The sequence below is a fragment of the Phocoena phocoena genome, chromosome 4, assembly GCF_963924675.1.
Source record: "Phocoena phocoena chromosome 4, mPhoPho1.1, whole genome shotgun sequence".
NCBI classification, from domain to species: Eukaryota; Metazoa; Chordata; class Mammalia; order Artiodactyla; family Phocoenidae; genus Phocoena; species Phocoena phocoena.
Genome location: NC_089222.1, coordinates 79,095,793 through 79,123,441, shown reverse-complemented (window position 1 = coordinate 79,123,441; position 27,649 = coordinate 79,095,793). Strand labels below are relative to the sequence as shown.

Here is a 27,649-nt window from a genome sequence, read left to right as displayed (position 1 = left end):
CTGGTGGCGCAGTGGTTGAGAATCTGCCTGCTAATGCAGGGGACACGGGTTCGAGCCCTGGTCTGGGAGGATCCCACATGCCACGGAGCAACTGGGCCTGTGAGCCACAACTACTGAGCCTGCGCATCTGGAGCCTGTGCTCTGCAACAAGAGAGGCCACGATAGTGAGAGGCCTGTGCACCGCGATGAAGAGTGGCCCCCGCTTGCCACAACTAGAGAAAGCCCTCGCACAGAAACGAAGACCCAACACAGCAAAAATAAATAATTAATAAACTCCTAACCCCCAACATCTTCTTAAAAAAAAAAAAAAGAAGCCTCAAAAAGATTCCAAGCCCTCAGCCATTCAAGCATTCCTGACTAATGTCACAGACATCATGGATATAATATCCTCACCTTGCCTTAGTCTAAGTCCTTGCCTACAGAATCTGTAAGCATAATAAAATGATGGTTATTTTACATTATTAACATTTGGAGTGGTTTTTATGCAACAAGAGCTAAGCGAAACACATCATAGATATTTTATAAGTTTCAACAAGCATTTCAGAAACATTTTTAAAGATTATAATACTCTATTATGTAATATATACCACAATGTACCTAAAAGTTTATGCTAAATTGTAAAGGAGAGCTGGTTTCCAATTTTTATCTGTAACTTAAACTATACTGAATAATTTTATCAATAGAGGTTTTTGTTTCTCTTTTGTATTTAGCATTATTTCTTTATCATAAATTTCCAGAATGACTGTGTCTGGGCTATAACCAAATTTCTTTATAAGTGTTTTGTATCTATTCATATCTATCTTGAATATTTACTGTGGTTTTAAAAAAATTAAAGCAAATTAACTTCCATATATTTAAAAACTTTTAACAACAAAAAAAAATCCTTTAAGTTAATCAGCCCTATTGAAAACAGAAGAATATGGCCCAAAACTCTGGGCTACCCATGTATAGTAATTTCAGCCAGACCTCATGAGTCAATCATGAGGAGCTAGGGAAAATGTGGCCATACAGTGGGTAGGGGGTAAAAAGACCAGCATATTGAGTAATCTAATAATTGATACTGCCCTATTATGAGCTCAAATGAAACAATATTCACATGAAACAGCCACCAAATGATGGTAATAGATAGGCAGGGACCTTGGCTTAGCAAGTCCAGAGTCCTGGCTAAGTGAACAAATTTTACTGTTCTCAGAGCTCTGCTATATACTTTTGTACCTAGATAAGAGAGCATGAAGAGGACTGTAATCCATCCCACATTACTCTGGATAAGCCCTAGAACAAGGCTTCACACCTGTGGAAGGGGCAACTTTTCCTAACTGGTATGCCCAGAGGGGGGCAATTTGTACCTCCAAAGTAGTCACTCTGAGTCTTTGTTACTGGCAGCTATTGCCCTCAGTGTTCTTCCTATTTATAAGACTAGATTTGTTCGCAAAGGAGGGCTAGAGCTCTTGACTTCTGCTTCCCCCTAGCTAACTCATCGTGTGATATTTGTGCCTGTCCATTCAGGAAATCTGATTTCAGAGATCTATGTTAATATGGAAGATGACTGGTCCCAAAGGGCTTGGATCTCAATGTACATTATACAGGCTACTCCTAAACCCTACTAAATATGCCATCAAAATTGCTACTCCTTACCAAATATTTTAGCTGACCCTGTGGCCTAGTTTTTAAGCATACAGACACTAAGTGAGAAAAATCTGGATTAGAATCCTGCCTCCATGAATACTACTTATGTAATATTAGATGATTTTCTGAACCCTTTTTTCTGACCTTCATTTTCCTCATCTGCAAAAATCAGGATAATAAGGCAGCTACCTTGCATAGTTGTTGTGAAGATTAAATGAATAATGTGTATAAAATACCTAGCATTTAAGTATTCAATAAATGTTAACTCATTTTTAAAAAATAGTAAAACAGGGCTTCCCTGGTGGCGCAGTGGTTGAAGGTCTGCCTGCCGATGCAGGGGACACGGGTTCATGCCCCGGTCCAGGAAGATCCCACATGCCATGGAGCAGCTGGGCCCGTGAGCCATGGCCGCTGAGCCTGCGCGTCCGGAGCCTGTGCTCCGCAACGGGAGAGGCCACAACAGTGAGAGGCCCGCGTACCGCAAAAAAAAAAAAAAAAATTATGCAAAAGAAAGTCTAATACTATAACCTATTTTGTATTGCTATTAAATGGCAGAATACATAATGAGGACATAGAATAAATTTTAAACTATGTTAACTAGTCAAATTTTAAAAACGAATCTTATATTTAATAAATATCATGAAAAATTTGGCTAAATACTTTGGCAAAAATTGAAATTGTGACTAAATACTAAAATAGCATGGACTTGGCCATCTTTATATGTTTTGAAAAAAGGAATTCTCTTCATTTATTAATCTACACACTTAGATTCCTTTATATTAAGATTTAATTATGATATTTATGCTGCCTTCTTCCTCTTGGTACAGATCATGTAAATGGACACTGCACAAGTCCAACTTCTCAGAGTTGCAGTTCTGGAAAACGTCTTTCTAGTGCTGATGTTTCAAAAGTAAATCGCTGGGGTCCTGGAAGACCACCATTTCGAAAAGCACAGTCAGCTGCTTGCATGGAGATTTCTTTGCCAGTTACAACAGAAGGTAGGTTAAACATACAAATTTTTGTGGATACAATTAAAATTTGACATACCACAGTAACAGGAGCTGGAGGATAAGGGATGGTGGTCAGGTGTGAAAGATCTGAAAAACTATGGTCAACTAGACAGTGAGCAGCTGAGAACCTGGCTGAGCCGTGGCCATGACTCCAAATCCATTCCTCACTACACCTCTTTCATCTCTAAAACCAGAATGGCTGTTTATGAGTAGGCTTTCACCTCCTCTGTACAAAGTGAGACCTATGTCTTAATCTGCACTCCCAGTTTCTTTCCATCTCAATGGTAAGCCTCTTAGTGTCTCTATCTGTAGTTATTTAATGTCTTATAACCTTAGTTTCCTCAACTGTTAAGTGCATGTGACCAAGAAAAAGGGAAGACATTAAATTCTAAAGTTTGCAATCTCATCTTCATATGTTTGAAAAAGGGAGGATTATTTGCTTACTTATGGAATTACTGTTAGGGGCAGGGAGTAAAGTACAAGAGCCAGAAGGCCTAAAATTAAGACACACACACACACACACACACACACACACACACACACGGGAGTGTCCTGTAACTGCTGCTATTGTCTTGCTGATAAAAAGCTTTGGGACTAGAAATAGGAAAAAATAATCTTAGGAATATGCTATGGTAATTCTATGCTATAAAGTAATTCACCATTACCACCCCTCAAAAAACTTGGTAATAATGATCTATATTATTCTTCAAATTTTTAAAATAAAATTTTTAGGGACTTCCCTGGTGGTCCAGTGGTTAAGGCTCTGCACTTCCACTGGAGGGAGCGTGGGTTCGATCCCTGGTTGGGGAACTAAGATCCCACATGCCATGCAGCTTGGCCAAGTAAAAAAAGAGAATTTTTAGTTTTTTCCTTTAACACTATGCCATACTAAATTTGGTCCAGATGATCTTCTCTCACAGGTGCCTATGAATAGCAACCTAGAAACATTAGCTAGGAATGTTATAATGGAAGCAAAATGTAAAGGTTATAAAGGAAGTAGTACTTTTAATCACTGAATTGAATTGGGAATTTTGAGTTTTAGACTTTTCTGCCTCTAACTTGTTGATTCTGGGAAAATTACTTAACTCTATGTCTCTGTCTCCAAATCTGTAAAATACATAGATTATATCCAAGCTCCCTCTCAGATCTAAATTCTATTACAAACAATTATTTGTATAAACTTGCTAAGGGGTAGAAGGGGGAAATTAGGAATATTATATTTTGGTTTGTAGAAAAAGGGATAGTCTGGGGAACTTATATTTGGTTTTATTGTGTATTATTTTATTTATATATTATCTCTTTTTATAAAAATGAGTCACACTTATACCTATCAAAAAGGAAAGGAGAGGGAAGGCAGTAAAAAGAGGAATATGAGGAACTTGTACTCTGGAGTGATTATATGAACAATACAACCTTCCTAATATTTACCTGAGGTGGTGAGTTTCTGCTTGTTGGAGTGTTACACATGTGTAAGAGTTGATGAGCAGGAGAACCTGAAACCACCTTGTTTCCTTTAAGTGGGCTGAAGCCCTCTCAGAAAGATTATTGGTGGGGTGGCATTGTCTATGACTCTGTATTTGGCCCTAGGCAAAGCCAAGACTGTATTTGGATTCAAAGTAGGCAGCTTGTAACTAGTTCAGGGAGATAACATTTGCTCTTTAGTCTTGGTGTAAATATAAATAGTTCAATTTTTACAATTTTAATTACTCCAAATATAACAAAATCAGAGGAATGTATTTACTACAGAACATTTGTGACCCTTCAGGTAAGTAGCCACAATGTTGTCAGTAAGTGGGGATTGTCAAGAAATCATTAGAAGTACTTCCAACAATTGAGAGATAGGAGGGAAGCATAATTAAAACTGCACCAGAAGTTCTTGTAACCTTAACTATTTAGACTAAACATCTTTTTTTTTCTAGATTAGAGAATTTCAACTAACTTGTGAGGTGAGGTAGAGAGAAAAACACAGTGGACTGGAACTCTGGAGACTCAAGGTCTAGTTCCAGCTCTTCCTAAGTTTATGATTTACACTTCTGGACTTGTCTCTTCATCTTCAAAATAAGCTGGTGAACTGGATAAACTGCCTTACAGATCAGTTAACAACGAATCAAATTCTACTTCTCCCCCATAATTTTGGTTTTCACTTACTAAGTTTGACTTTACTTGTTCTGGAAACACACTAAAACTAAAATTTTGGTTTTTAAATTTCCATAGAAAGTCGAGAAAATTCCTATAATCGCTCAAGAAGCTCTAGCATCTCCAGTATTGACAAAGATTCTAAAGAAGCGATTACAGCACTATACTTCATGGAGTCCTTTGTTCGGAAAAATGACTGTACTATCTCCCCTTGTTTGTTTGTTGGAACTAGTCTGGGAATGGTGTTAATCATCTCCCTAAACCTACCTTCAGCAGATGAACAAAGATTTACAGAGCCAGTCATGGTATTGCCAAGTGGTAAGAGTTTTTACTTATTCCTTCATTGCTACTTTTTCAAATTTAAATATATGGTATTTTAAAACATTTAATTTGTATTGATCTGGAGCAAAGATTTAAGTATTCTGTATAATAGGAACTATTAAGAATTTTATAAATCATATACTGTATTGCAGCTTACTTGCAGGGTGAAATAGTCAACCATTTCTATGGTAATAAATTGTGGAACTCCCAACCTAAACAATGCCTTGGGAAATAAGTTTCTGAAAAGCATTTAGGAAAGCCTTAAAGCAAAAGTTTAAAATTTTTAATGAATTGAAGCATTTCTCCAAAGTTACATGCCATATCAGAGCCTATGAGTGTTTTACATCATCCTTAAAGAACTCAGATGATTAAGTTGGAAGCAGTCTGACTTGAGGTGGCTTTCTGAATTCATTGATAATCTGTGCCCATCTTGTTTTGAAGCCATGCCACACAATTTCTTCCCTTTTTATCCTAGTACCTAGAGAATTTGACCTACGTTATGAGTATTGTTGCTAAAGTATATGTTGTATTCTCTTCCTACTTGACTTGTCTTTTTCCTTTTGAAGAGATTCCTTTGAGTATTTTAAAATTTATTCTGATCAATAGTATTTTCATATATAGAAAAGAGAGTAAAAGTTATCTGAAAAACATTTCTTAAGTAAAAGTAATTTTATTAATATATAGGATAAGGGATTTTATTTTAAAAGAACACATATATGGCATGGTAGGTTAGATAGAGTTCTGTTTTCTTTGTTAACTGGTATGCTAAATTCATATAGATGGATTGTAACTTACTGTAGGTAGAACAGTCAGCTCTCTACTAGTGAGGCAAATTCAGATAAACATATCGTATTTTGTGTGTGTATGGCTTAAAAAACAGAAGTTTATTTTCTCACACTTCTGGAGGCCCAAGATTAAGGTGTTGGCAGGGCTGGTTTCTTCTGAGGCTTCTCTACTTGGCTTGCAGTTGGCCACACTCTCACCATATTCTCACGTGGCTGTCCCTCTGTGTGCTTGTACCCCTGGTGTCTCCCCATGTTTCCTAATCTCTTCTTAGAAAGGCATTGGACAGTTTGGATGAGGGCCCACCCTATCAGCCTCATTTTAACTTAATCACCTCTTTAAAGGCTCTGTCTCAAATATGGTCACATTCTGAGGCAATGGAGTTTAGGCCTTCAACATATGAATTTGGCGTGGGGGAGGACAAAATGCAGCCCATAACATGCACCGTATTTTAAAAGTTAATCTGTTAGGATCACTAGATTTTAATTGTAAACATATTTCACAATAAGAAAATATATTTTATTATAGTTCTAATTTTAAGGAAATATGTATAATTCTCATACTGGTTGAGAGACAGCCAGATCAGTAAGGTCAAAATGAATTTTTAAGTATTAATTCAATCCATTATTTAACTCAATAAATTTGTATACAGATTGGATACCTAATATATGCCGTGTATTCTTCAAATTTAAAGGTAAAAATCAAACTCCTGTATACACAAGTTTACAACTGTGAGTGAAAGACAGTTTTCTAATAAGAGATTTTCTAACGTATGTGGTTTTCTATGCCACAAGCATAGAAATAAACAAGTGTCTGGAACTAATTTAATGGATCTCTCAGTACTATAAGAAAGTTCTTCAACATTCTTAGCAAATAGACTTAGACTTAAAATGATGGCAAAATACAAAATAAGTATATATTTAACTTAATATTCTGGCATCTGGTTCATAAATATTTGTGTACTCTTTCCTTATCCATTTAAAGAGAGATAATGAGAAGCTATCTTCAAGTTTCTATGTCAGTATTCCATTCTTTCAAGATGTTAGTTAATATATCAGTATCACTTCATCAGTTGTAACGAATGTACCACACTAATACAAGATGTTAATAACAGGAAAGGACAAAGGGGGCATATGGGAACTCTCTGTACTATCTGCTCAACTTTCTGTAAACCTAAGATTGCTCTAAAAAAATTAAGTCTATTAAGCAGTACCTATAAGGGATGAAACTATGAGTCTAGGTTCAGATCTGTTTTATAATTAACCACTGAAAGAGAAATAGCCTAATTGGAGGCCATAATTTATGACAATAAAAAGAAAAAAGGAAGGTGGAGTTTCATAAGAAAATATAGAGGAACTTCCCTGGTGGTCCAGTGGTTAAGAATCCATCTTGCAATGCAGGGGACACTGGTTCGATCCCTGGTCGGGGAACTAAGATCCCACGTGCTGCGGGGAACTAAGCCCGCGCACCGCAACTACTGAGCCCATGCGCCACAACTAGAGAGCCCGAGTGCCACAACTATAGAGCCCACGTGCTCTGGAGCCTGTGCACCACAACTAGAGAGAGAAGCCAGCACGCCCGTGCACTGCAACAAGATCCCGGGTGCCACAACTAAGACCCGACGCAGCAATCAATCAATCAATACATACTACAACAAGAAAGGGTTGCAAGTGGAATAGTCTGATAGAACTTAAAAAAGAAAGAAAAACTATAGAGATGACAGAAAGCCAATTCAAATTTAAAGTAGAAAACTTGTCCCCTCTTCCTCACATCTCACTTCCTGACTCCTTCTTCACCTTCTTTCCAGTATCTACTCTCCACTAGTCTCCACTGTTCCACTAGTCCCTGCCCTATCAGTACTGCTCTAGATTATGGGAACCATTTTTAAAGGTTTGGAATCGGAGGCATTTCCCTCTTCTGTTGCCAGTGCTAAAGTGGGCAACATGTTCTCAGGCTCTGAAGGCATTCTTACCATCAAAACATTGTTGAATTACCTTTTATCAGTTGGCCTAGCAAAATTTATCTGAGTCTAGCAATTTCCTCAAAGTTGAATACAATCTATTTTGAAATTTATTCATCATTCATTCAACATACATTTCCCAAGCTCATACTAATTAATTAGTCACTGGGGATACAATGGTGATCAGGACACAGAATGATCTGTATTCCCAGATTATATGTAGGGAAGAACAAAAGTAAACAGAAAATTACAATCAGGAAAGTAAAGAATACTGTGCAGCATGGGGGGCGGGGGTTTGGGGAAGACCTCTCTAACACAGCAGCCATCTGAAATGGGACCGGTTTGGAAGGGAGCTGTGCACAGTACTGATGTTTAAGAGTAATTTAAAGCAGCATGAGTAAAAACCTAGAGGTAAAAAGAGTGTGGCACAGCCAAAGCCTAGAGATAGAATGGTGCTAGTTGAGGCTGGAAAAGCAGGCAGGGGAAGATTAGAGGGCCTTACAACCATGTTAAGGAGCTGGAAAAGACTTCCTAGATCTGTGGGGTTTTTGTTTGTACAAAAAAAAAAAATTGTGATGTGGTATGCTTTTTTATCTCAAACGCTGGTGCTTAAATTTTCTAATTGTAAAAAAATCCAAATACAGGTGAAGATAAATGAAAATTATGCCACCAGCAAACATTCTCCCTTCTCTGTCGCATCTCCCCCTCCACACTTCTGCCCCTAGAAATTTTACTCTCCAACATAATTCTTTGAGAAATTTGCTGAGATTCTAATTTTAAAGCCACTTTACTGAAGTATGATTGACATATAAAAAGCTGTACATATTTAACGTAAACACCTTGATGAGTTTGGAGACAAGTATACATCCATGAAAACATGACCAAAATCTATGCCATAAACTTATTTATAACCTCCAAAAGTTTCCTACCCCTCTAATTTTTTGAGACTCACTTTAAATTGTATTTCATTTCCATGTAACGCTTTGTGCTACCAGCTACAGATTATTCTGTAATTACCAACCCTGCCACATGAAGTGCCTATCATTGCTTTGTAAAAAAAATTATTTTCATGCTTCATCAAACTAGAGATTTAAATTCATGATTAAACTAAAGATTTTCCATAATAAATTCATTCTCTTTACCCCCAAACTATTTCTTCTTGCTCTTCTCCCCATTTCTGTTAATAGTGCCATGATACTACCTAGATGACTTCCATCACTTCCGTTTCTTTTCTGATCCCTTTACTTACTGCCTCTGTACTGGTCTTATTACAATATTGTCTTCATCACCTAATTTCTATACACCATATTCTCTGATACCTTTCACTTACCCATAGAAGCAATTTCTTGAAAATCGTGGAAATCAGTGATCTCTATAAGCTCAGCTTTGTTCTACCTTTCTAATCTGATTTCCTGCTACTTCCCAGCACCAGCTCTCTGGTCCAACCAGTCTTATTTCCTCACTTCCCTTTTGGAAAACGTGTATCGAGTTTCTTGGGAGCTGTAAGATTTGGAAGAATTTTCTACAGACTAGCTCTTGGATCCAGACATTTCAAATTTCAAATCTTGTTTCTTCTACATTATCTATATATTTCTAATATTGACATAATATATAATTTGTAATATGATCTTCAGCCCTGCACTTCCATGTCAGATTAATGCTGAGTTGCATCAGGGTGGTGGGAGTTTTCCTAGCAGCCATTCCTATAACCTAAAAGGCTTTCAGTAACCTAGACATGGTAGTGATTGTGAATCACGTACACAAGTCTACTAAATTCTAGATGTACCCCCATCTTAATTTCCCCTTGTCCAGATTCCTGAAATGCCTATTCACTACAATGTCACTTAACTGGAAGAAAATTACAGTGGAAAGAGAAAGGAGTTTAACTTGATTGTGGTTAAAATATTTTAGTTTCACAAACTTAAAACCCATGAACACGTGCCTCACTTAAAGAAGGGCTGATAAAGAAAAATTAAAAATGCAAGAGATAAAGATTTGTGTAGATGGACTTACCTCATTTTCTCTAGATTTTCCTTTTTGTATACTAAGGATATGATTTTAACTTACTAATTCAGTTTTTTATTACATATTATCTAAGCTTAGATATATTTGTTTACATATCATCTAAGCTTAGATATATTTGTTTTCATATGCAAAAGTATATCAGAGATGATCTTCTTGCCTTTATTCTTTTTCTTACAGTATTCTTGTGTTGTCCTTTGCCTGCTGACAAGAAATATCTCCTAGACTTACCCTCTACTCTAGACTTTTCCCAGCCCACTCCCTATGTCAGACTTACTTGCTAGCATTTAATTCCTTTAAAATCTAGCTCTCTGATGAAGAACAATTAACTTATGCAAATGTACAGATGAGTGAATGTGCTATCTCACAGATATAATATGAAACTAGTTAATAGGTTTTGTCTGGAGATCAAATGAGAAGGATGTAATTTTTCATCTTAAGTCTAAACCTTGATGAGAAATTTTGCTCTATGGAAGTATTTAGTTTAGGGACTTTCCATATAAGATGTGTATATTTCAAACATTTGTGAAATTCATGCATTATATCTTAAAAACTAATACAGTAAGAATATAGTTCAAGCATAATGATTGTATTTGACTGAAGTATAATCACAGCTTAATACAGGAAAACAAATATACACACTCCACTTGTAGGTAGCAGCTCTATTAGTTGTTTACAGTTCTTATTACTAGTTGTATTAAATGTGTTTGTAGCAATTCTATTTTCCCCAAAGTAGATATACTGTCACTTGAAACTGCTGAATAAAGCAAGGAATCTGTCTAAGCCCTTAATAGCTAGACATGTGGGAAGCTATTAAGATTTTTAGATATTTTAAAAATTCATTGAATTAAAAAAGCAAAATAAAATTCTCTACAGGTACTATCAAAAAAATGATATTTCACATACCCTTTTGTCACATGCTACTGTCATGAATTCAAACTCTTGCCAGACTCCCTTCTTTTATGGAGAGATTAAAAGAATGTACTTCTTTGGGAAAATCCAATGATCTAGATATATAGTTCTTAATATATAGGATAACCTAGAAGAAATGGATAAACTCCTAGAAACATATAACCGACCAAGACTGAATCATGAAGAAATAAAGTCTCAACAGACCTGTAACTAATAAGGAGATTTAATCAGTAATCAAAAATCTCTCAACAAAGAAAAGCCCACTTATCTTTTTAAATTTAATTTCACATTAATTTATCTTGATTGTCTTGACAACAAATTCTCATCAATGATACGGAAATTTGAACTAAACCACTAAATCACTGAATTTTAGAGTGAGAAAACACCTAAAGATTATCCATCCCAGTAGCCGTCACTTTAGTCTGTATCAGAATCACTTGGAGGGTTTGTTACAACCATTCTCAGAGTTTCTAATTCAGTAGGTCTGGGATGAAGTCTGAGAATTTGCTTTTAAATAAGCCGCAGGTGATAATAGTACAAATGCAGTTTTGCATGCTGGGATGGAGAAAACAATGTTCTTTCCTCCTGTATAGGGAAAAAGCCAGTCCTTCCTCCTTCCGTGTTTCTCCTGTGCGTTTCCTTTACTTTCACACGACTACCACACTCACAACACTTCTGACACCAGATGAGTGGAGGTTTTCTCCACAAACAAGCAAGTCTCTGAGACACCAGCTGGGTGTTCCACAATTTAACGCAATTCGGACACTACATGGAAGTAGTGTCAGATCACACAGGGTAAGTTCTCAGTCCAATGAGACTGTCCCCTCCCCCTCTTTCAGATGCCAATCCCAAGTCACCTGTTCTTCTGACCTGAGGTTTCCACAACCTCCTCCTCGGGTTCAATTAATTTGCTACAGCAGCTCACAGAAATCAAAAAAACTGTTTACTTACTGCTTAGCAGTTTCCTATAAAAGGATATAGCTGAACATCCGATGGAAGAGATGCCTAGGGCAAGGAACGTAGGATGGGACGTGGAGCTTCCATGCCTTCTCCAAGAGCTCTCTCCCACAGCTCTGCCTGCTCGACCCGGAAGCTCTCCAAACCCCCGCCTTTTGGGTTTTTAATGGAGGTTTCCTTCCACAGGTGTGATTAATTAAACCATTGCCCATTGGTGATTGAACTCAATCTGCTTCTTTCTTTGCCCCAAAAGTAGGGGGGTGGGGCTGAAAGTGCTAACCCTCTAATCACCTGGTTGGTTCCCCTGGCAAGAAGCCCCTATCCTTAGGTGAGGCCCCCAATCACCTAATTAACAAAATGAAAGACACCTGTGTTGCTCTTGTCAGGAAATTCCAAGGATTTTAGAGCACTGTGCCAGAAACAGGAATAAAGACCAAATAGATATTTATCATAAATCATAACATCATACATACGTAATATGGTTAATCACAATCCTGGTTAAATTTAATTCTACCTACTTTATTTCTGTGTCTGTGTAGCTGGATATGGCTGGAGAATATATAACCAGACTAAAAAGTCTCATTTTGAAATAAATCATCATTAACCTCAAGTGGGTTCCTGTGCTGCTGGGTAGTCCTCTGTCCACCCTCTTGAACAATAATTACATATTTTCTCCACTCTCCTCAGAGTTCCCATACCTCCTCCACTGTTTTCAATCTCAGCTAATGACCATGTGTCCTCTTTCACTGAGAAAACTGAAACGATCAGATAAGAACTTCAGCAGCTGCCACCACGTCTACCAACCTGTCTGTCTGTATCTCCATGGTCTCTACCTTTTCTCCTGTTGTGACTAAACTGTAAGCTCCTGACTTGGTGAATGTCTCCAGTTGTACACTAGATTCTACTCCCTTTCACCTACACAAGAAAGTCAATCCAGCAATTTTTCCTGTTTCCTTTATATAATTATAATAAATATTCATCATTTTACTAGATCAGCATACAAACATGCTGTTATTTCTCCCATTAAAAGAGAAAACCCCTCCTTGAATCTATTCTCCTACAATGCCCCATTTCACTTCTTTTTCTTTAGTGCAAAATTCCTTGAAATAGTTATGTTATATTCACTATTTCCAGTTTTATTCTCCCATTCTCTCTTGAGTGCATTCTAAACAAACTTTCCCCGACACCAATCAACAAAAAGCTCTGTATAGGTCATCACTGACCTCACTGCTAAATCCAATGGTCAATTCTCAAGTCACATCTTACCTGACACATCAGCAACATATTGCAGTTTACCATTTTCCCTACCTTATAACATTGCACTTTTCACTTAGATTCCAGGATACTTTATTTACCTAGTTTTCTTCCACCTTTATAGCCATTCTTTTTCAGTCCCCTTTGCTCGCTCCTCTACATTTCACTGGACTTAAAACACCAGCGTGCTCAAAGACAGACTCCTTAAACCTTTTCTGTTTTCTATTTATATTCAAGCCCTACATGAAATCAGCCAGCCTCATTACCTTAAATGCCTTTTGTAATCTAATGGGTCATATATTTATACTTATAGTCTGGCCTATCCCCAAATTCCTGACATAGGTATCCAGTTATAGGTATATGACATACACTTGGATGTCTAATAAGTATCTCAAACTTACGTCCCAAACTGAGTTCCTAATATTCCTTTCCTTTCTCCCACAGTCTTTCCCATATCTGTTAATGGCAATTCCATCCTTCCAGTTTCTCAGGTCAAAAGCATTAGAATCAATCTTGACCACTGTATCTCTTTCACACTCTAACCCCAACTTATTGGCATACTCTGTTGGCTTGACCTTTATAATATACTCAGATTCTGACCATTTCTCACCCTTTATACTATTACCACCTGGTTTGAGCAAGCCTCTATCCATTTCTCACCTGAATTATTGTACTAACCTTTTAACTGCTCTCCTTTCTTCCAACCTTGACTCCCTTTAGGATATACCCAGCACGAAGAGTGATCCTGTTAAATGGAAATTAGATTATATTACTCTATTCTCAAAATCTTCCCATCTCATACCAAGTAAAAGTCTAAGTCTTTACTGTGTCCTACAAGAACCTACATGACTTAGCTCCGTATTATCTCTGATCTCATCTCCTATAAGTCTGCCCGTAACTGCTCCAGAAGGTCAAGATCTGTGAATAGTTTGAGATTTTACTTTACTTGCAAGCTAATAAATTTAAGTTGCCAGTTTCATGGATGCTGATAGAAGACGTGAGACTCTTGGATCAGAGATAAAGGATAATCACAGTTGCCAGAATATTTTGTGCTGGTTTCCTGAGCCTTAATTCCACAGTACGATGCAAAGAAGCCTCCTCTTCTGTATAAATCTGCTCAGGCTGCCTTAACAAAATACCACAAACTGGGTGATTTCAACAACAGAATTTTATTTTCTCACACTTCTGGAGACTGGAAGTCTCAAATCAACATACCTGCAGTGTTGGTATCTGGTGAGAACTCTCTCCCTGAGTTGCAGACAGCTGCCTTCTCACTGTGTACTCATGTGACCTTTCCTATGTGTGGGGGAGGGGAGGGGGGAGAGAGAGAGAGAGGGAGAGAGAGAAAGAAAGAGCTAGGTTTCTGGGTGTCTCTTCTTATAAGGACACCAATTCTATCAGATCAGGGCCCTACCCTTATGACCTCCTTTAACCTTAAATATTCCCATAGAGGGCCCATCTCCAAATATCAATACATTCACACTGGGGGAGGGGGGGAGGGCTTTAATATATGAATTTGGGGAGGGGAAATGAACAAACATTAGTCCTTAACATCTTCTACTCTATTTAAAATTTAATCTCACCCTTTTCCAAGAATTTCTATCCCCTTTTCTGCTTTATTTTTTCCTTAGTACCTATTGCTATCTAATCTCATATATATACTTATCATATATATTGTCTGTCTCTATCACAGAAAGTTAGTTCTGTGAAGGTACGGATTTTTATCTGTTTTATTCACTATTTTATTCCCCTGTGCCTAAAACAGAGCCTAGAACACATGGTAAACCCTCAATAGGTATTTGTTGATTGAATGAATTAAGATTTTAGTGGGGAAGACTGGTAATTTGGAAAGCTGGAGAAGGTACACTTCTAGCCAGTAAGACCTCTTTTAGGAGGAAAATCCTCATTAATTGTCTGGTGAATTATTTACTGTAGACCGAATTGTTAATATCTTACTATAGAAGTCCTTAAATTTAAGCTTCCTTTGTAATGTGTATTTCTGAAATAGTAACGGCTATATTTTGGACTTACTGAGCTTTTTTTTTAAAAATCATGTTACATCATCTAAACATGTTATTTTTAATTTTAAATACTTTATAAAGTACTTTCTAAATGGAATGTATTTTTATAACACCCTTCCTAAGTCTCTGGTACATGTACACTCCTGAGGTATATCAGCCTGGGATAACTTCCTTACTCTCTCTACATGATGTCAAAGGAGAAAGGAAAGAAAAGGCTGCTAGGGCACTGCTTAGGGGAGAATCTGGAAATGTCCAAAGGTCAGTCTACCCCAAGTTACTTCCTAAGCTTCATAGTATCTTGTCTGTGGGACTGGTAAAAATCACCCATAGGTAATAGTTTGGCATGGATATTCAACCTTGGAGATCCTAGGTGAGTAAACCATTTTTCTGTATAAAAGATGCATAAGCCTGCCTAAACGCCAAAGCTAGTTTGGATTTTTTTTAATACAATCAAAATTGCTAGCATGAACTCTAGATATTTAAATTTCATGAAATATTCTGAGTGTTCATTTTCAGAAGAAGAAAAATAGCATTTTCTAGTGAATGAGTCCATAAAATAAAGAAGTGGAATCAGTTGGCATTATTTTTTCAGCTGGTTATTCAATAAATTAAAATTATAAATTTTCTAAAATTTGCTTTTTAAAAAGGTATTTTAATGAATACTATATAGTATAATGAAAGGAAACTGGATTAGGAATTAGGAAACCTGAGTTCTAGTCCAGGCTCAGCCACTGACTTGCTATGTGACCTGACCCTAGTCTCATCATTTTTCTGGGTCTCTGTTTTCTCATTAATATAATGAGAGGATTTGACAAGTTGATGTCTTAGACTCCTTTTAGACCCTACCTTTTATGATTCCAAGTTATTGCAACTGATGAACTCACAAATCTACTGATTTATGTATAATACTGCAAAATTATGACACTATAGATATGAATTATCATAATATAAAACGTTTATCACCCATAGATGAATAGCAGCTGTTTTAGAATTTCATGTGCCAGTGATATGAAATTGTTTTTATAGGTACATTCCTCTCATTGAAAGGAGCTGTCCTAACATTCTCCTGTATGGACCGAACTGGCAGATTAATGCAACCACCATATGAAGTCTGGAGGGATCCAAACAACATAGATGAAAATGAGAAATCTTGGAGAAGAAAGCTGGTCATGAACTGCCCCTCTCCATCCCAAGAAATAGGAGATCATCAGTATACAATAATCTGCTCAGAAAAACAAGCCAAAGTCTTCTCACTGCCTTCTCAGACTTGCCTCTATGTTCATAACATCACCGAGACATCTTTTATACTGCAAGCAGATGTGGTGGTCATGTGTAACAGTGCCTGCTTGGCATGCTTTTGTGCCAATGGGCATATCATGATAATGAGGTACTTGCCTTCTTTATAAATTATCTGGTAATCATAACAGTGCAAACAAGGTACAATTATGAAAAGTATATGTGTAATGTGGCAAGATGTTATCAAGAAGCAACCTGAGATCATTGTTTCATTATGTTTGTGAATGTTTTATTGCTCAAAAGTTTGAGGAGACTTTGAGTTTTTATTTGTTTTTGTTTGCTTTTTGTTTGTTTTTTGTTTTTGCTAAAAATGCTTTGCATTGTGAATGAAATATGACATCAAGGAATCTAAGGAAAGAGTGATTCTCCAGTCATTCACATATTCATTCAACATTTATTGAGCACATGTTATCTCCCAGATGCTACGCTAGGCACAGGATATGTGAAGATGAATAAACTACAAGGAAAAGAAATGAACTGTTACCTTTACTATGTTTCATAGTACACACAAGAATTTTCCATACAGAATTTAATTTTATCCTTATAACTTCTCTAGGACATAGGAAAATAAAGTGTTATTTGCATCCTCCATTTTACATATGTTAACAAACTTGCCTGAGGTTGCAAGTCTAGGAAAAAGTGAGATCAACACTGAACAGTATACTAAAAGTCATTTTATTTTAACCTGCTCTAGCTATGCATTAAGAAATATACATGGAGGGAGAGCTTGGATGGGCTTTTGAACTGAAGTCGTAACTATATTGAAGGCTAGGTGGAAACAGATGTGAGGGATAATTGAGGGAAATTTGCTGAATGTAAAACCAACTGGTTGTGAAAGGTAATGGAGGTCTTTAAATCTCAGGGTTAGAAAAGAACTTAAAGGTTAAAAAGTTTTATCATGAACTTGGATAATAGTGAGGAAAGGTTAAAAAGTTTTATCATGAACTTGGATAATAGTGAGGTCATTAGCAGATAAGAAAGTCAGAATTTAGAAAGACTGATAATGAGAAGTTTGGGAATGAATTGAGAATGAATGCTTGGAATGTGAGGTACTTATATGCCAGCCTGCAGAAGTTTAGCCAGCAATTTAAGGTCTGGACTCTTAAAAAAATAGGGATGGAAGATAAAGCTCTGGAAACCATTTACGTAAATGCATTAGTTAAAGTTGTAGCAGTGAATGAAATCATCAAAGAGGACACTATGAAAAAAGAGGAGAAATAGACTGGTCTTAGGACAAAAATTGGGGGGGAGGGGTGCATATGTCTACATTTATGTTGAGGAGAAAAAAGAAACTCCAGCAAAGGAGATTGAGAAGTCATCAGAGAGCTAGGAAAAGGATCAGAGTAGCAGAACTTCATGAAATGAAAACGACAGCAGAGTATCAAAACGATGGTCAAGAGGTAGTCAGAGCAGAAAGGTCAGAGTTTGGGTACAAGAAAAAAACCCTAGATCTGGCACCTAGATATTAGTGATCTTTGAGAAAGCAAATCTTAGGAGCACGGTGGAGGTAAGACTAAATTTCAAGGGGGCAAGAAGAGGCAGTGGCATAGATCAGGGGCTGACAGACTACAGCCCCAGGCCGTATCTACCCTGCCCTCCCCCCAATCTGATATTGTAAAGCTTGCAAGCTAAGAATGGTTTTTACATTTTCAAATTGTTGAAAGAAATCAGAGAAGAATATTTCATGATATGTGAAAAGTATATGAAATTCAAATTTTCAGTGGCCATCAACAAAGGTTCAGGGAACACAACCACACCCATTTGCTTACATACTGCCCAGAGGGGCTTGTGCACAGTAGGGCAGAGTCGAGTAGTTGCACTGGAGGCCTAAAATATTTACCATCTGGCTCTTTAAAAAAAAGTTTGCCAACCCCTGAGACAGTATTCTTTGGGGAAATTTTGGTAAAAAGAGAGAGAGACAGGAAAGTAGTTCGAGAGCAAACCTGGGTGTTTAAGAGTGTTTTTATTGTTATATTTTACTTAATAGGGGAGACATGAGTAGATTTGTAAGCCAAGAAGTAGTTAATGAGGAGAAAGTTTTGAAAACATAAAATCATTTACGGCCTGCTCATTCTTACATATTTCTTACTCTTTGTCTCTTCATCTGGTTTCTCTTTCTCAAGCTCTTTTTAAAGATTTCTGAAGGCCATTCCAGTCTTGTTTGAAAATAACGACTTAACTCCTAGACATGCCTTAGTTTAGAAGGGAAAAAAAAAAATGTGTGTATACACTCCCCTGGGCTCACGTTTAGTCACTCAAAAATGTTATTTCGCAATTGAGTTTTTAGCTTGATAGTGACTACTTACCCTGTTTTTGCAAAATTTTAGTATGTCTTCTTTTCTTAAATGGTACATCTGAAAATTAATTTCTACTTAAATGAATACATGCTACATCTACATTTATGAGGAGGGGAATTTCTTGAGAAATGAAAAGCAAGAGTTTAAAAAGCAACAGGAGTCATAGCAATAGGAAAGATAAAATGATCTCTCTGTCTCTGCCCTTTGTAAAAGCTGTTTTACATGATGATGACTACTTTAATATTATGTCCTAGTGGAAACTCTTTATGTGTTCATGAGGATCTCAAAAATATTTGAAAGGTGATTTTGACATGATTTTAGTAATGTGTAAGGTGTGGCTAGGAAACATGTGGCTTGAGTAACTGGAGTCTACAAATTGGCATGCTTCTGACCTTGCTAAGCATATTCCCAGATCTTTCCAGACCCTGTCAGAACTTAACTATGGGACTTTCCTGGCAGTCCAGTGGTTAGGACTCCGTACTTCCAATGCAGAACTTAACTACACTGAGCCCAATCTCCTCAAGTCCTAGTTTTCAGATAGTTGCTAGGTAGGTATGATTGCTCATGTGCCAATGTACCCAGACCTAGAAAAGAGTAGAGAGAGATGCAAGAGGCTTATCTATGTATAAAGTTCTCAAATTGGGCTGAGAGAGCCATTTTTAGTGGGAACCATCTTTAGTTACCTGACACTATTTCCTTATAAAAATGTCCTTGCACAGAAAAAAACTTTTTTTTTTCATCTTTAAGAGTACTTGTTTCCTAGACCTTAGCAATTGACTTACTCTTTCCTTTTCCTACCAAAAGTGATTACACCTGTTGTATTTTGTTGGCTTACTTTTATTATGCTACATAGACAACACAACTTACCAGGAAAGTCCATAGGAACCTCTTCCCCACCACAGCCCATTATTCGGAATGAATGGAAGTCTGTTTAACTGGGTTTGTTTTGGACTCATATCCTAAGGATCTTTGTTACTTCAGACGCCATCACATGTATTTTTAATATACTTTTTTCATACTAAATCTTTGAAATTCAGTATATAATTTACACGTACAGAATATCTCAAATCAGACAAGCCATATATCAACTGCTCAATAGCCACGTGGCTAGTGGCTACCATATTGGACAGCACAGCGCTAGGACCTCATGAAAAACGTATTCCTATAGCACAGATTTCAGGTCCCACTTTATACGGTAAGATTCTAGGGCTTAAGTTGTAATTACAAACTACTGTGATAAGAGAGATAAGTACTTCTTTCTCAAGGTGCTGGTTTTATGATCTGGGTTAATTTAAAATCTTTGTGTACACTACAATCAGTAGAATGATGTCAAAGCTTGAGATTTAACTACAAGTTTATTTTTCTCTTTTTGGCATTAGAGATGTGCTTTAAAAGCATTGAGATTGGTTTTCTTTAGTAGTTTGTAAATCTGGCTCCAGTGACAGTATCCAAAAGTACATTTTTATAAATATGTAAGTAGAATCATTTGACTACAACATTAGGGTAAGCATAGAGCCAATCAGTAAGACACTTGAGATGTGGTATTAGCTTGGATGTGCAAATTTTGATCTATTATTTGTAACTAATTCTGTTACAGCCCCCAGCCATGTTTGTTTATTAATCACCTCTTCAGTGCAGGTGCCCTAAGTCATAGGTGATTTTCACTTTCTGTGTATAGAGGAAGTAAAGGAATGGGGAGCAAAGCCACTCCATTCCCAGGCACAGTGAACAAGACCCACTTCATCAGTGTATAACCTCCTCAGACCCAGGAGTTCTGCCTTAAAAAGAGACAATAGACCAAGTATGCAGGCAGCCATTTTCTAGCTGTGGTGTTTCTGCCATAATCAAAGATTATAACTGTACTGTAGGAACCTGTGAAATGCTCCAAAAAGCATTTTGAAATTGCTGGCCACTGCGTTTAATCCATCCTTCAAGGACATTTGCTAAGTATCTGTGTGGATTAAGATAGAAGAACTGTGCCCATAATTTTTTGTGAATATGATTTTATGTGAAAGTCTAGTTTACTACCATTGAAAATTCAAGAGGATAAAGAAACAACCGTAAAGTTGTGGTATAAAAAGTATTGTTTTATGTAAGGATCTACACATTTTATACGAAGAAATTAAAAGCTTCTAACAACTTGAAAATGAAATGTGGATTTGTTTTTTTCCATTCAGCCTACCTAGTCTTCGCCCAATGTTGGATGTTAATTATTTGCCACTGACAGACATGAGGATAGCACGGACGTTTTGTTTTACCAATGAAGGACAGGCATTATACCTTGTCTCTCCTACTGAAATTCAGCGGTTAACATACAGCCAAGAGATGTGTGATAATCTACAGGTAGGTCAGGCATATTTATGAATAAACATTGGACACAGTTGTAAAAAGAGAAAAAGTTAGAAAGATGTCTAAAAGTTAAAATATTATTGAGCCAGACAATAAATATGCCTGCCCTAGAACATGTTTTGAATATATGTTCATCATTGTGATGCTACCAAGTTCTAGTGTGGTTCCAGATATACACAGAAAAAAATAAGAAAAAACGGGATGTGCGAAGAATGTGATCATACATATCAATGGTTGTTTTGTGTGTTTTATTGGTTTTTTTGCCTATGGAGAATCCTCTGAAAGATTATGAAAATCTTCCTCCAGGGTGGGGAATATGTATGTACACACAAAAATTCTGCATACAATTCAGGGAGTTAATGAAATTTTTTTAAAGAAATCTTAATTGTGATTAAGAGCCATACAAAATAAATACATATCCTGTAGGTTAGAATTGGGCATTTGTCTTTGATCATAGCGGTAAGCAGAACCTAGAAACAAATATAAAAGCCTATCTAGCCTTGGATAAGTAAATGTGGTCACAAAATGTTAAAAGGCATCTTAGGGATTTAATTGGTTTCTCCTCCTTATTTTAGAAATAAGAAAACTAAAACCCATTTATTACAATATAGAGGTTCAGAGTATAAGCTCTGAACTATTTAAGTTGCATTTTGCTCACTTATATAACTTTGGCCATTTTACTTAATCTACTACCTTGAAGCACTGCTGTGAGAATTAAGAAAGAATTCATATAAAGCACTGAGCACAGTGCCTGGAACATAATAAGCTTTAAAAATAAATAATAATAAATGTTATTCAACAAATACTTAGAGTTTTTTTATATGCCTGGTACTTGGCTGGGCTCTAGAAACACAATCATAAACAAGATACAAGTCCCTACCTGTTAGTGTGGAGGGAGAGATAAGTAAACAGACAACCACAATACTCTGGAAAATGCTGTTATATGGCTGTGCCAGTGCTGGGGAGACATGTGAGAGGGGCACCTGGGTTGATGGAACAAAAGGGAAGGGGTAGTTAGAAAAAGGTTGTGAAGGATGAATAGGAGTTATCCATAGGAATGGATGGCTGGAGATGGAAAAGGTAATAATATTCTTGACAGAGCAGAGGCATGCGACAGCCCCAAGGTTCAGGCAACTTCCAACAAAGTGCTGAGTTGGGAAGTGGAGAGAGTGAAGGGTTGATGCTGAAGAGTTAGTCAAGAACAGAGCTTGGAACACCTTGTAAGCTCGTTAAGGAATCTGGCATTTATCCCCAGGGCAATAGCAAGTCATTGAAAAGGTTTAACAAATTTGTTTATTAAAGCTAATATTCTGGTTGCAGTATGGCAATTAGTTTTGTGGAATTAAGACTAAAAGCCTTAATTTGGAGGCTTTTTAAAAGAAAAATTTGGAGGCTTTTTAAAATAATTAAGGCCAAAAATAATAGTGGTTTGAAATAAGGCAGCCAACAGTGAGGAGAGAGAAAAGTTAGCAGATTCAATGGCTATAAAGTGTAATCAGTCAGATTGGAGGGTTATTAGATGTAGGAGTGAAGGAAAGGAAGGAATTAATAATTATTCCTGTATTTCTGGGTTGGGGAACTAAGTAGATGGTGCAGCCATTTCCAAAGAGAAGGGATTCGGAGGAAGAGCACAGGTCTGGGGAGTAGAGGTGAAAGGGGATGATGATGACAGTCACGCTGCAAGTTCACAGACAAACTGATATTAGGTCAACGGTCTGACTTTGGGTTGAAGTTCCTTCCTCCAAACCAATGGTTCTCAAATTTTGGTCTGCTTTAGAAAGACCAAAGCAAGTTAAAACTTTTTAGGGCAAGTTAAAAGTTAGGAAAAGTTAGAGCAAGTTAAAAATACAGATAACCAGAACACATCTATGCAAATTTTGATTTAGCGCATGTGGAATAAAGCCAGTGCATCTGTGTTTCTAACAAGATATCTCCCCAGTCATTCTAAATTACATCAAATATTAAGAACAATTTTACCTCACCATGCAGTAGCTGCCTACTTTGACTCATTTATCTTGAGCTACTTCATTATTTTGTATGTGATATAAAAATAAATCCAGCCTTTCTCTACACACCACCAAAGGCTTCCCATTTCATAGGGCAGTCCATGCTTGGTTCCAGAAAGGGAACTAGGACAGGAAAGACGCTATGGTAATTGAAAAAGAATCAGAAGTCTAGATTGGCAGTCACTGATCAAGTGTAAATTAATCCTAGGGTGAATATTAGCTTCCCATGCTTTCTAATTGTAGAAGGAAGAAACGAAGAGGGCAGAAAAGTGAAAATTTTAGGATGTCAGTTCTTGGAGAAGGGTAGGGAAAGGAAGGAGATGGAGAAAGAAAGGCCAGAGAGAACTGGGAGCAAAGCAAAAATCACCAGGAAAATATATGGAAAACAGACTGCCTTTTCATGACATGCTCTAACCTGCCACCATGTTATCTTTTGATCTGTTACTTTACTCTTAGTCTAATGCTGTTTTCTTTTGATCTGATATAGGACATGCTAGGAGATTTGTTTACTCCCATAGAGACACCAGAAGCTCAAAACAGAGGCTTTCTCAAAGGACTGTTTGGTGGAAGTGGACAAACATTTGACAGAGAAGAGCTCTGTGAGTAACAGAAGACCTATTTCTAGACTAGCGTTTTGCTTCTATACCATGAAAACTATTTGTTTACCAAACATGAATAAAATTGGTCACTTTATATTAGATGCAATTCTAATAGTACATGCAATTCATAGTACATGCAATTCATACAAAAAATGAGTAAGCTAATAAATGTGTCATTTGCAGGTAGATTATACCTGCAAGGCAGGGTGAAGACATTTGATTACTAAAATCTGAAAAAATGTTTTTGAATCTGCCTGCCTTTACTTCTAGGAAACAGATTATTTATTCAGAATTCAAGGTTTACCAATGGTATGGAATAAATTACTTTAAAAAAATCTACCTGCGAAACTCTTATGAACAATAATCAAAATGCAGTAGAAAGATACTAGGGAACATTTTCAGAGATAAATTAAGAATACATTTTCCAGAATATCTCACCCACCATTTGGTCTTACAGATCAAACTCCTTTTTTCTTGAATTTTTAACTATGCAAAAGATCTAGGTACCTCCATACAATGGAATAGTATTCAGCCATAAAAGGGAATGACGTTTGATACATACTACAACATGGATGAACCTTGAAAACATCATGCTAAATTAAAGAAGGAAGACAAAAATGGCCACATATTGTATGATTCCTTTTATACAAAATGGTCTGAATAGACAAATCCATAGAGACAGAAAGTAAATTAATAGTTGCCAGGGACTGAGGCAAGGAGGGACTAGAAAGGGACTGCTAATAGGTACAGAGTTTTCTTTTTGGGGTGATGAAAATGTTCTAAAATTAGACAGTGGTGATAGTTGCACAAATCTGTGAATATGCTAAAAACCACTGAATTGTACACTTAAAAAGGGTGAGTTTTGGGAATCCCCTGGCAGTCCAGTGGTTAGGATTTGGAGCTTTCACTGCTGGGGCCAGGAGTTCGATCGCTGTTCTGGAAACCAAGATCCCGCAAGCTGTGCAGCATGGCCAAAAATTTTTTTAAAAAAGGGGTGGTGGTGAATTTTATGATATGTGAATTTTATCTCAATAAGCCTCTTATTTTTTAAAAATTGATCTAGATTCCATTCCTAATGTTATATCCTTGGGAATTCTCACTAAATTTTTACTAAGATAGCTGTTTTTACTAAGATAGCTGTTTTTCAATATTTAAAAGTTACTTCATTAAAATTAAGTGAAAATGCGCTTTGTAAATGATGGGGAAATTTTTAGTCTTTTATAAAGTAATAAAGTTCCTACAAATGTTTATTAATGCCCATCATGCATACACCCCTTTCTCTAGTATTTACATACACACACACAGAGATTTTTGAAAAAACGACAACTGAGGCCTACAAAGACTGACAGCAAGATGAATACAGAAGGTTGGAATGCCAACTTGGGCAGAAATTTAAATAAATGATCAGGCCTGAGATTGGAGCAGACACTAATATGGGTTAAATATGAGGTCACAATAAAATTGTGAGCATCCCAATTCAGCAATGTCAAGAAATGCAATTGGGCTTCCCTGGTGGCGCAGTGGTTGAGAGTCCGCCTGCCGGTTCAGGGGACACGGGTTCGTGCCCCGGTCCGGGGGGATCCCACATGCCACGGAGTGGCTGGGCCCGTGAGCCATGGCCGCTGGGCCTGTGCGTCTGGAGCCTGTGCTCCACAAGGGGAGAGGCCATGGCAGTGGAAGGCCCGTGTACTGCAAAAAAAAAAAAAAAAAAAAAATGCAATTATGCCATATTGTATGGAACACCCCCCCACACACACACACAATAAGGCATATGGTACCAATATCTCTCTCAGTTTCTTTCGTGGGCATTTTTCTTCGGTAAATGCTAACATCTGCAAATACAGATCTATGATAGGAACAGATATGTCTCTTCATGAGAGTTATGACAGTAGAATTCAATGTAAGTACTTTGGTGATAAACTTGACTATAATTACTTGAATTACTGACAGAATGTTTTAAATTGCTATGGCTTGAACTCCCAGTTGGGGAAGCTTCAGCAGGAAAAGCATCACGCAGCCTCGCACAGCACATTCCTGGACCAGGTGGTATAGAAGGGATGAAAGGTGCTGCCGGAGGGGTGATGGGAGAGCTGACTCGTGCACGGATCGCACTTGATGAGAGAGGACAGAGGCTAGGAGAGCTGGAAGAGAAAACTGCAGGCATGATGACCAGTGCAGAAGCATTTTCCAAACATGCACATGAGGTAAACTGCCTAAGTAAATAAAGGCATCTTCATACAGTAATAACTTTAAACATTTAGGTCCTGCAAAAGAAAGCCTAAACAGAGATGTCACTGAAAGTAATCCTGTGTGAGAGCCAAGGTAACTGGGATCGCATTATAAGTATTATAACTCCCCTCATATTGGGGAGAAAAAAATGTTTTTTTAATACTATATTGATACTTCTTTACCTTAGAGGATGACTTAAAAGAAAATTATCCACTGGTTCTGGTACACTGGGTCTATATTGTGCATCAGCTGCTAAAAAGGTACTTAGGTTGATTACAGGATCTCCCCCAACAAGGTGTGAGGGGGCAGTAGAGGCTGGGGTCCACACACCCCTTTTTGTCTCAATCATTAAAAATCATTTCCTGTCAGGCAAATCTTTAGAGCTTGATTGTTTTTTTTAAAAAGTCTTTCTATATGTACTTTATTTCAAAAAATAAAGGAAGTCTTATAAGTTTTGAGATTTTGATATGCATGATTAGCTCAATATGAGCTTGCTTTGATTAGCACTTTTAAATAATTTTTTAACATCTTATGGTGACTATTTTTTCTTTGCAGTTAATGCTGAAATATAAGGATAAGAAATGGTACCAATTCTAAACTTCTAAAGAAGCTATGACTGCTTTGAGAAACCATTATTCACGGAAACCAAATTTATTCCCGGCATCACTATTCAACTGCTAGAAGACAGTTTCTTCCACAAAATGTTCCATTACAGTCCATCTGAAGTTATCATAAGGGAGACTTATCAGAGACACTGTACAACCCAAAGGCTGGAACCCTGGTTAAAACCCCAAGATATGGCTGAATTTGCCTCTTCCCATGTGGAATGGAGCTATCATCTTGGCATGTCGTTTGCTAAGGATTTACATTTAGGAACTACGGGGAGTCCTGATTTGAAAAAATCCTGTACAAACAAAAACCATTAATGCACTTAATGAAAAAAATTTTTGCATGATAAATTAACATCTTAAGAGGAAAAGAAAAAAAAGCATGTTGTGACAGAAGAAAAAAAGATTTATGGTAAACTATTTTTATAAATTGGACCACACCTGACAATTTAAAAAAATCTGTTAGAAGATATCAGTGCATTTCAAGTACATTTGCAATACCCAACTGAAAAAACAAACAAAACCAGACTTTTCTTTTCATCTATAACTTTCATTATACTAGGACATTATTGAATTCTTATGGCAAGAGTCTGATTAACATTCTTCTCTCTCCATAATATTTTACATTATTCACAGTTCTTGGTCATAATCAAATATTGCCAGTACAGTAAATTATTCCTAACACAATTATATCCATTTCTATCACCTTCAGAACAAGTTGCTATTTTTTTTTTTTTTCAAGTTGCTAATTTTAGTCACAAACCGTGCAGGGTTGGGTCACCTCGAAGCATTTTTTCAGCCTGGCTTATACTCTGCAGGGGAGTTGACAATAGGTTTGGGGAAACTAGACTTACAGGAACAATGTAGTTAGCTTTGAGAACTGATTTCACTCACTCTGGTTTCAGGTTCTAAAGTGATATATTTTTAATGCTCCATTTGTATCCTTGTCTGCCAATTACACAGTATATTACTGTTCAATCCCAGTGGGGTCTTCAATTCAAAGGTGCTCTTGCAGCCTGACACTCACAGACCAAACTGGTCATTCTCTTTAGTCTGATTCAGTAAAACCTCAGTTAATGTTTTAGGAAAGGGATTCTGACATTTCTGATTAACAAGGGCTTTCATTAGAAATTACCTTTTGGTTCAATACTTATTATTGAAAATTGTTATAAAGTGGTAGTGTTTTTGCTATCTTGGCTTTAGTCACCATTATGGACAACAGAAATTTTGTCACTCAACAGGCTAAATAACATAAGCCACAGG

At 37.0% G+C, this 27,649-nt stretch overlaps 1 protein-coding gene across 2 annotated transcripts in view; it reads left to right on the top strand.

The window, feature by feature from the left end:
• Positions 1–27,351, top strand: part of STXBP5L (syntaxin binding protein 5L) — a 398,063-nt gene extending 370,712 nt beyond the window's left edge. Inside the window, exons 21-27 of one of the 2 annotated variants that reach the window (XM_065875972.1) lie at positions 2,454–2,624; positions 4,851–5,090; positions 16,029–16,389; positions 20,773–20,938; positions 23,438–23,549; positions 25,533–25,753; positions 26,334–27,351. In XM_065875972.1, the coding sequence (XP_065732044.1) occupies positions 2,454–2,624; positions 4,851–5,090; positions 16,029–16,389; positions 20,773–20,938; positions 23,438–23,549; positions 25,533–25,753; positions 26,334–26,375 (1,313 nt within the window). In that variant the 3' untranslated portion in view covers positions 26,376–27,351. The remainder of the gene's footprint in view (positions 1–2,453; positions 2,625–4,850; positions 5,091–16,028; positions 16,390–20,772; positions 20,939–23,437; positions 23,550–25,532; positions 25,754–26,333) is intronic. The other variant, XM_065875974.1, reaches the window with a different exon arrangement.
• Positions 27,352–27,649: the final 298 nt, after the last annotated feature.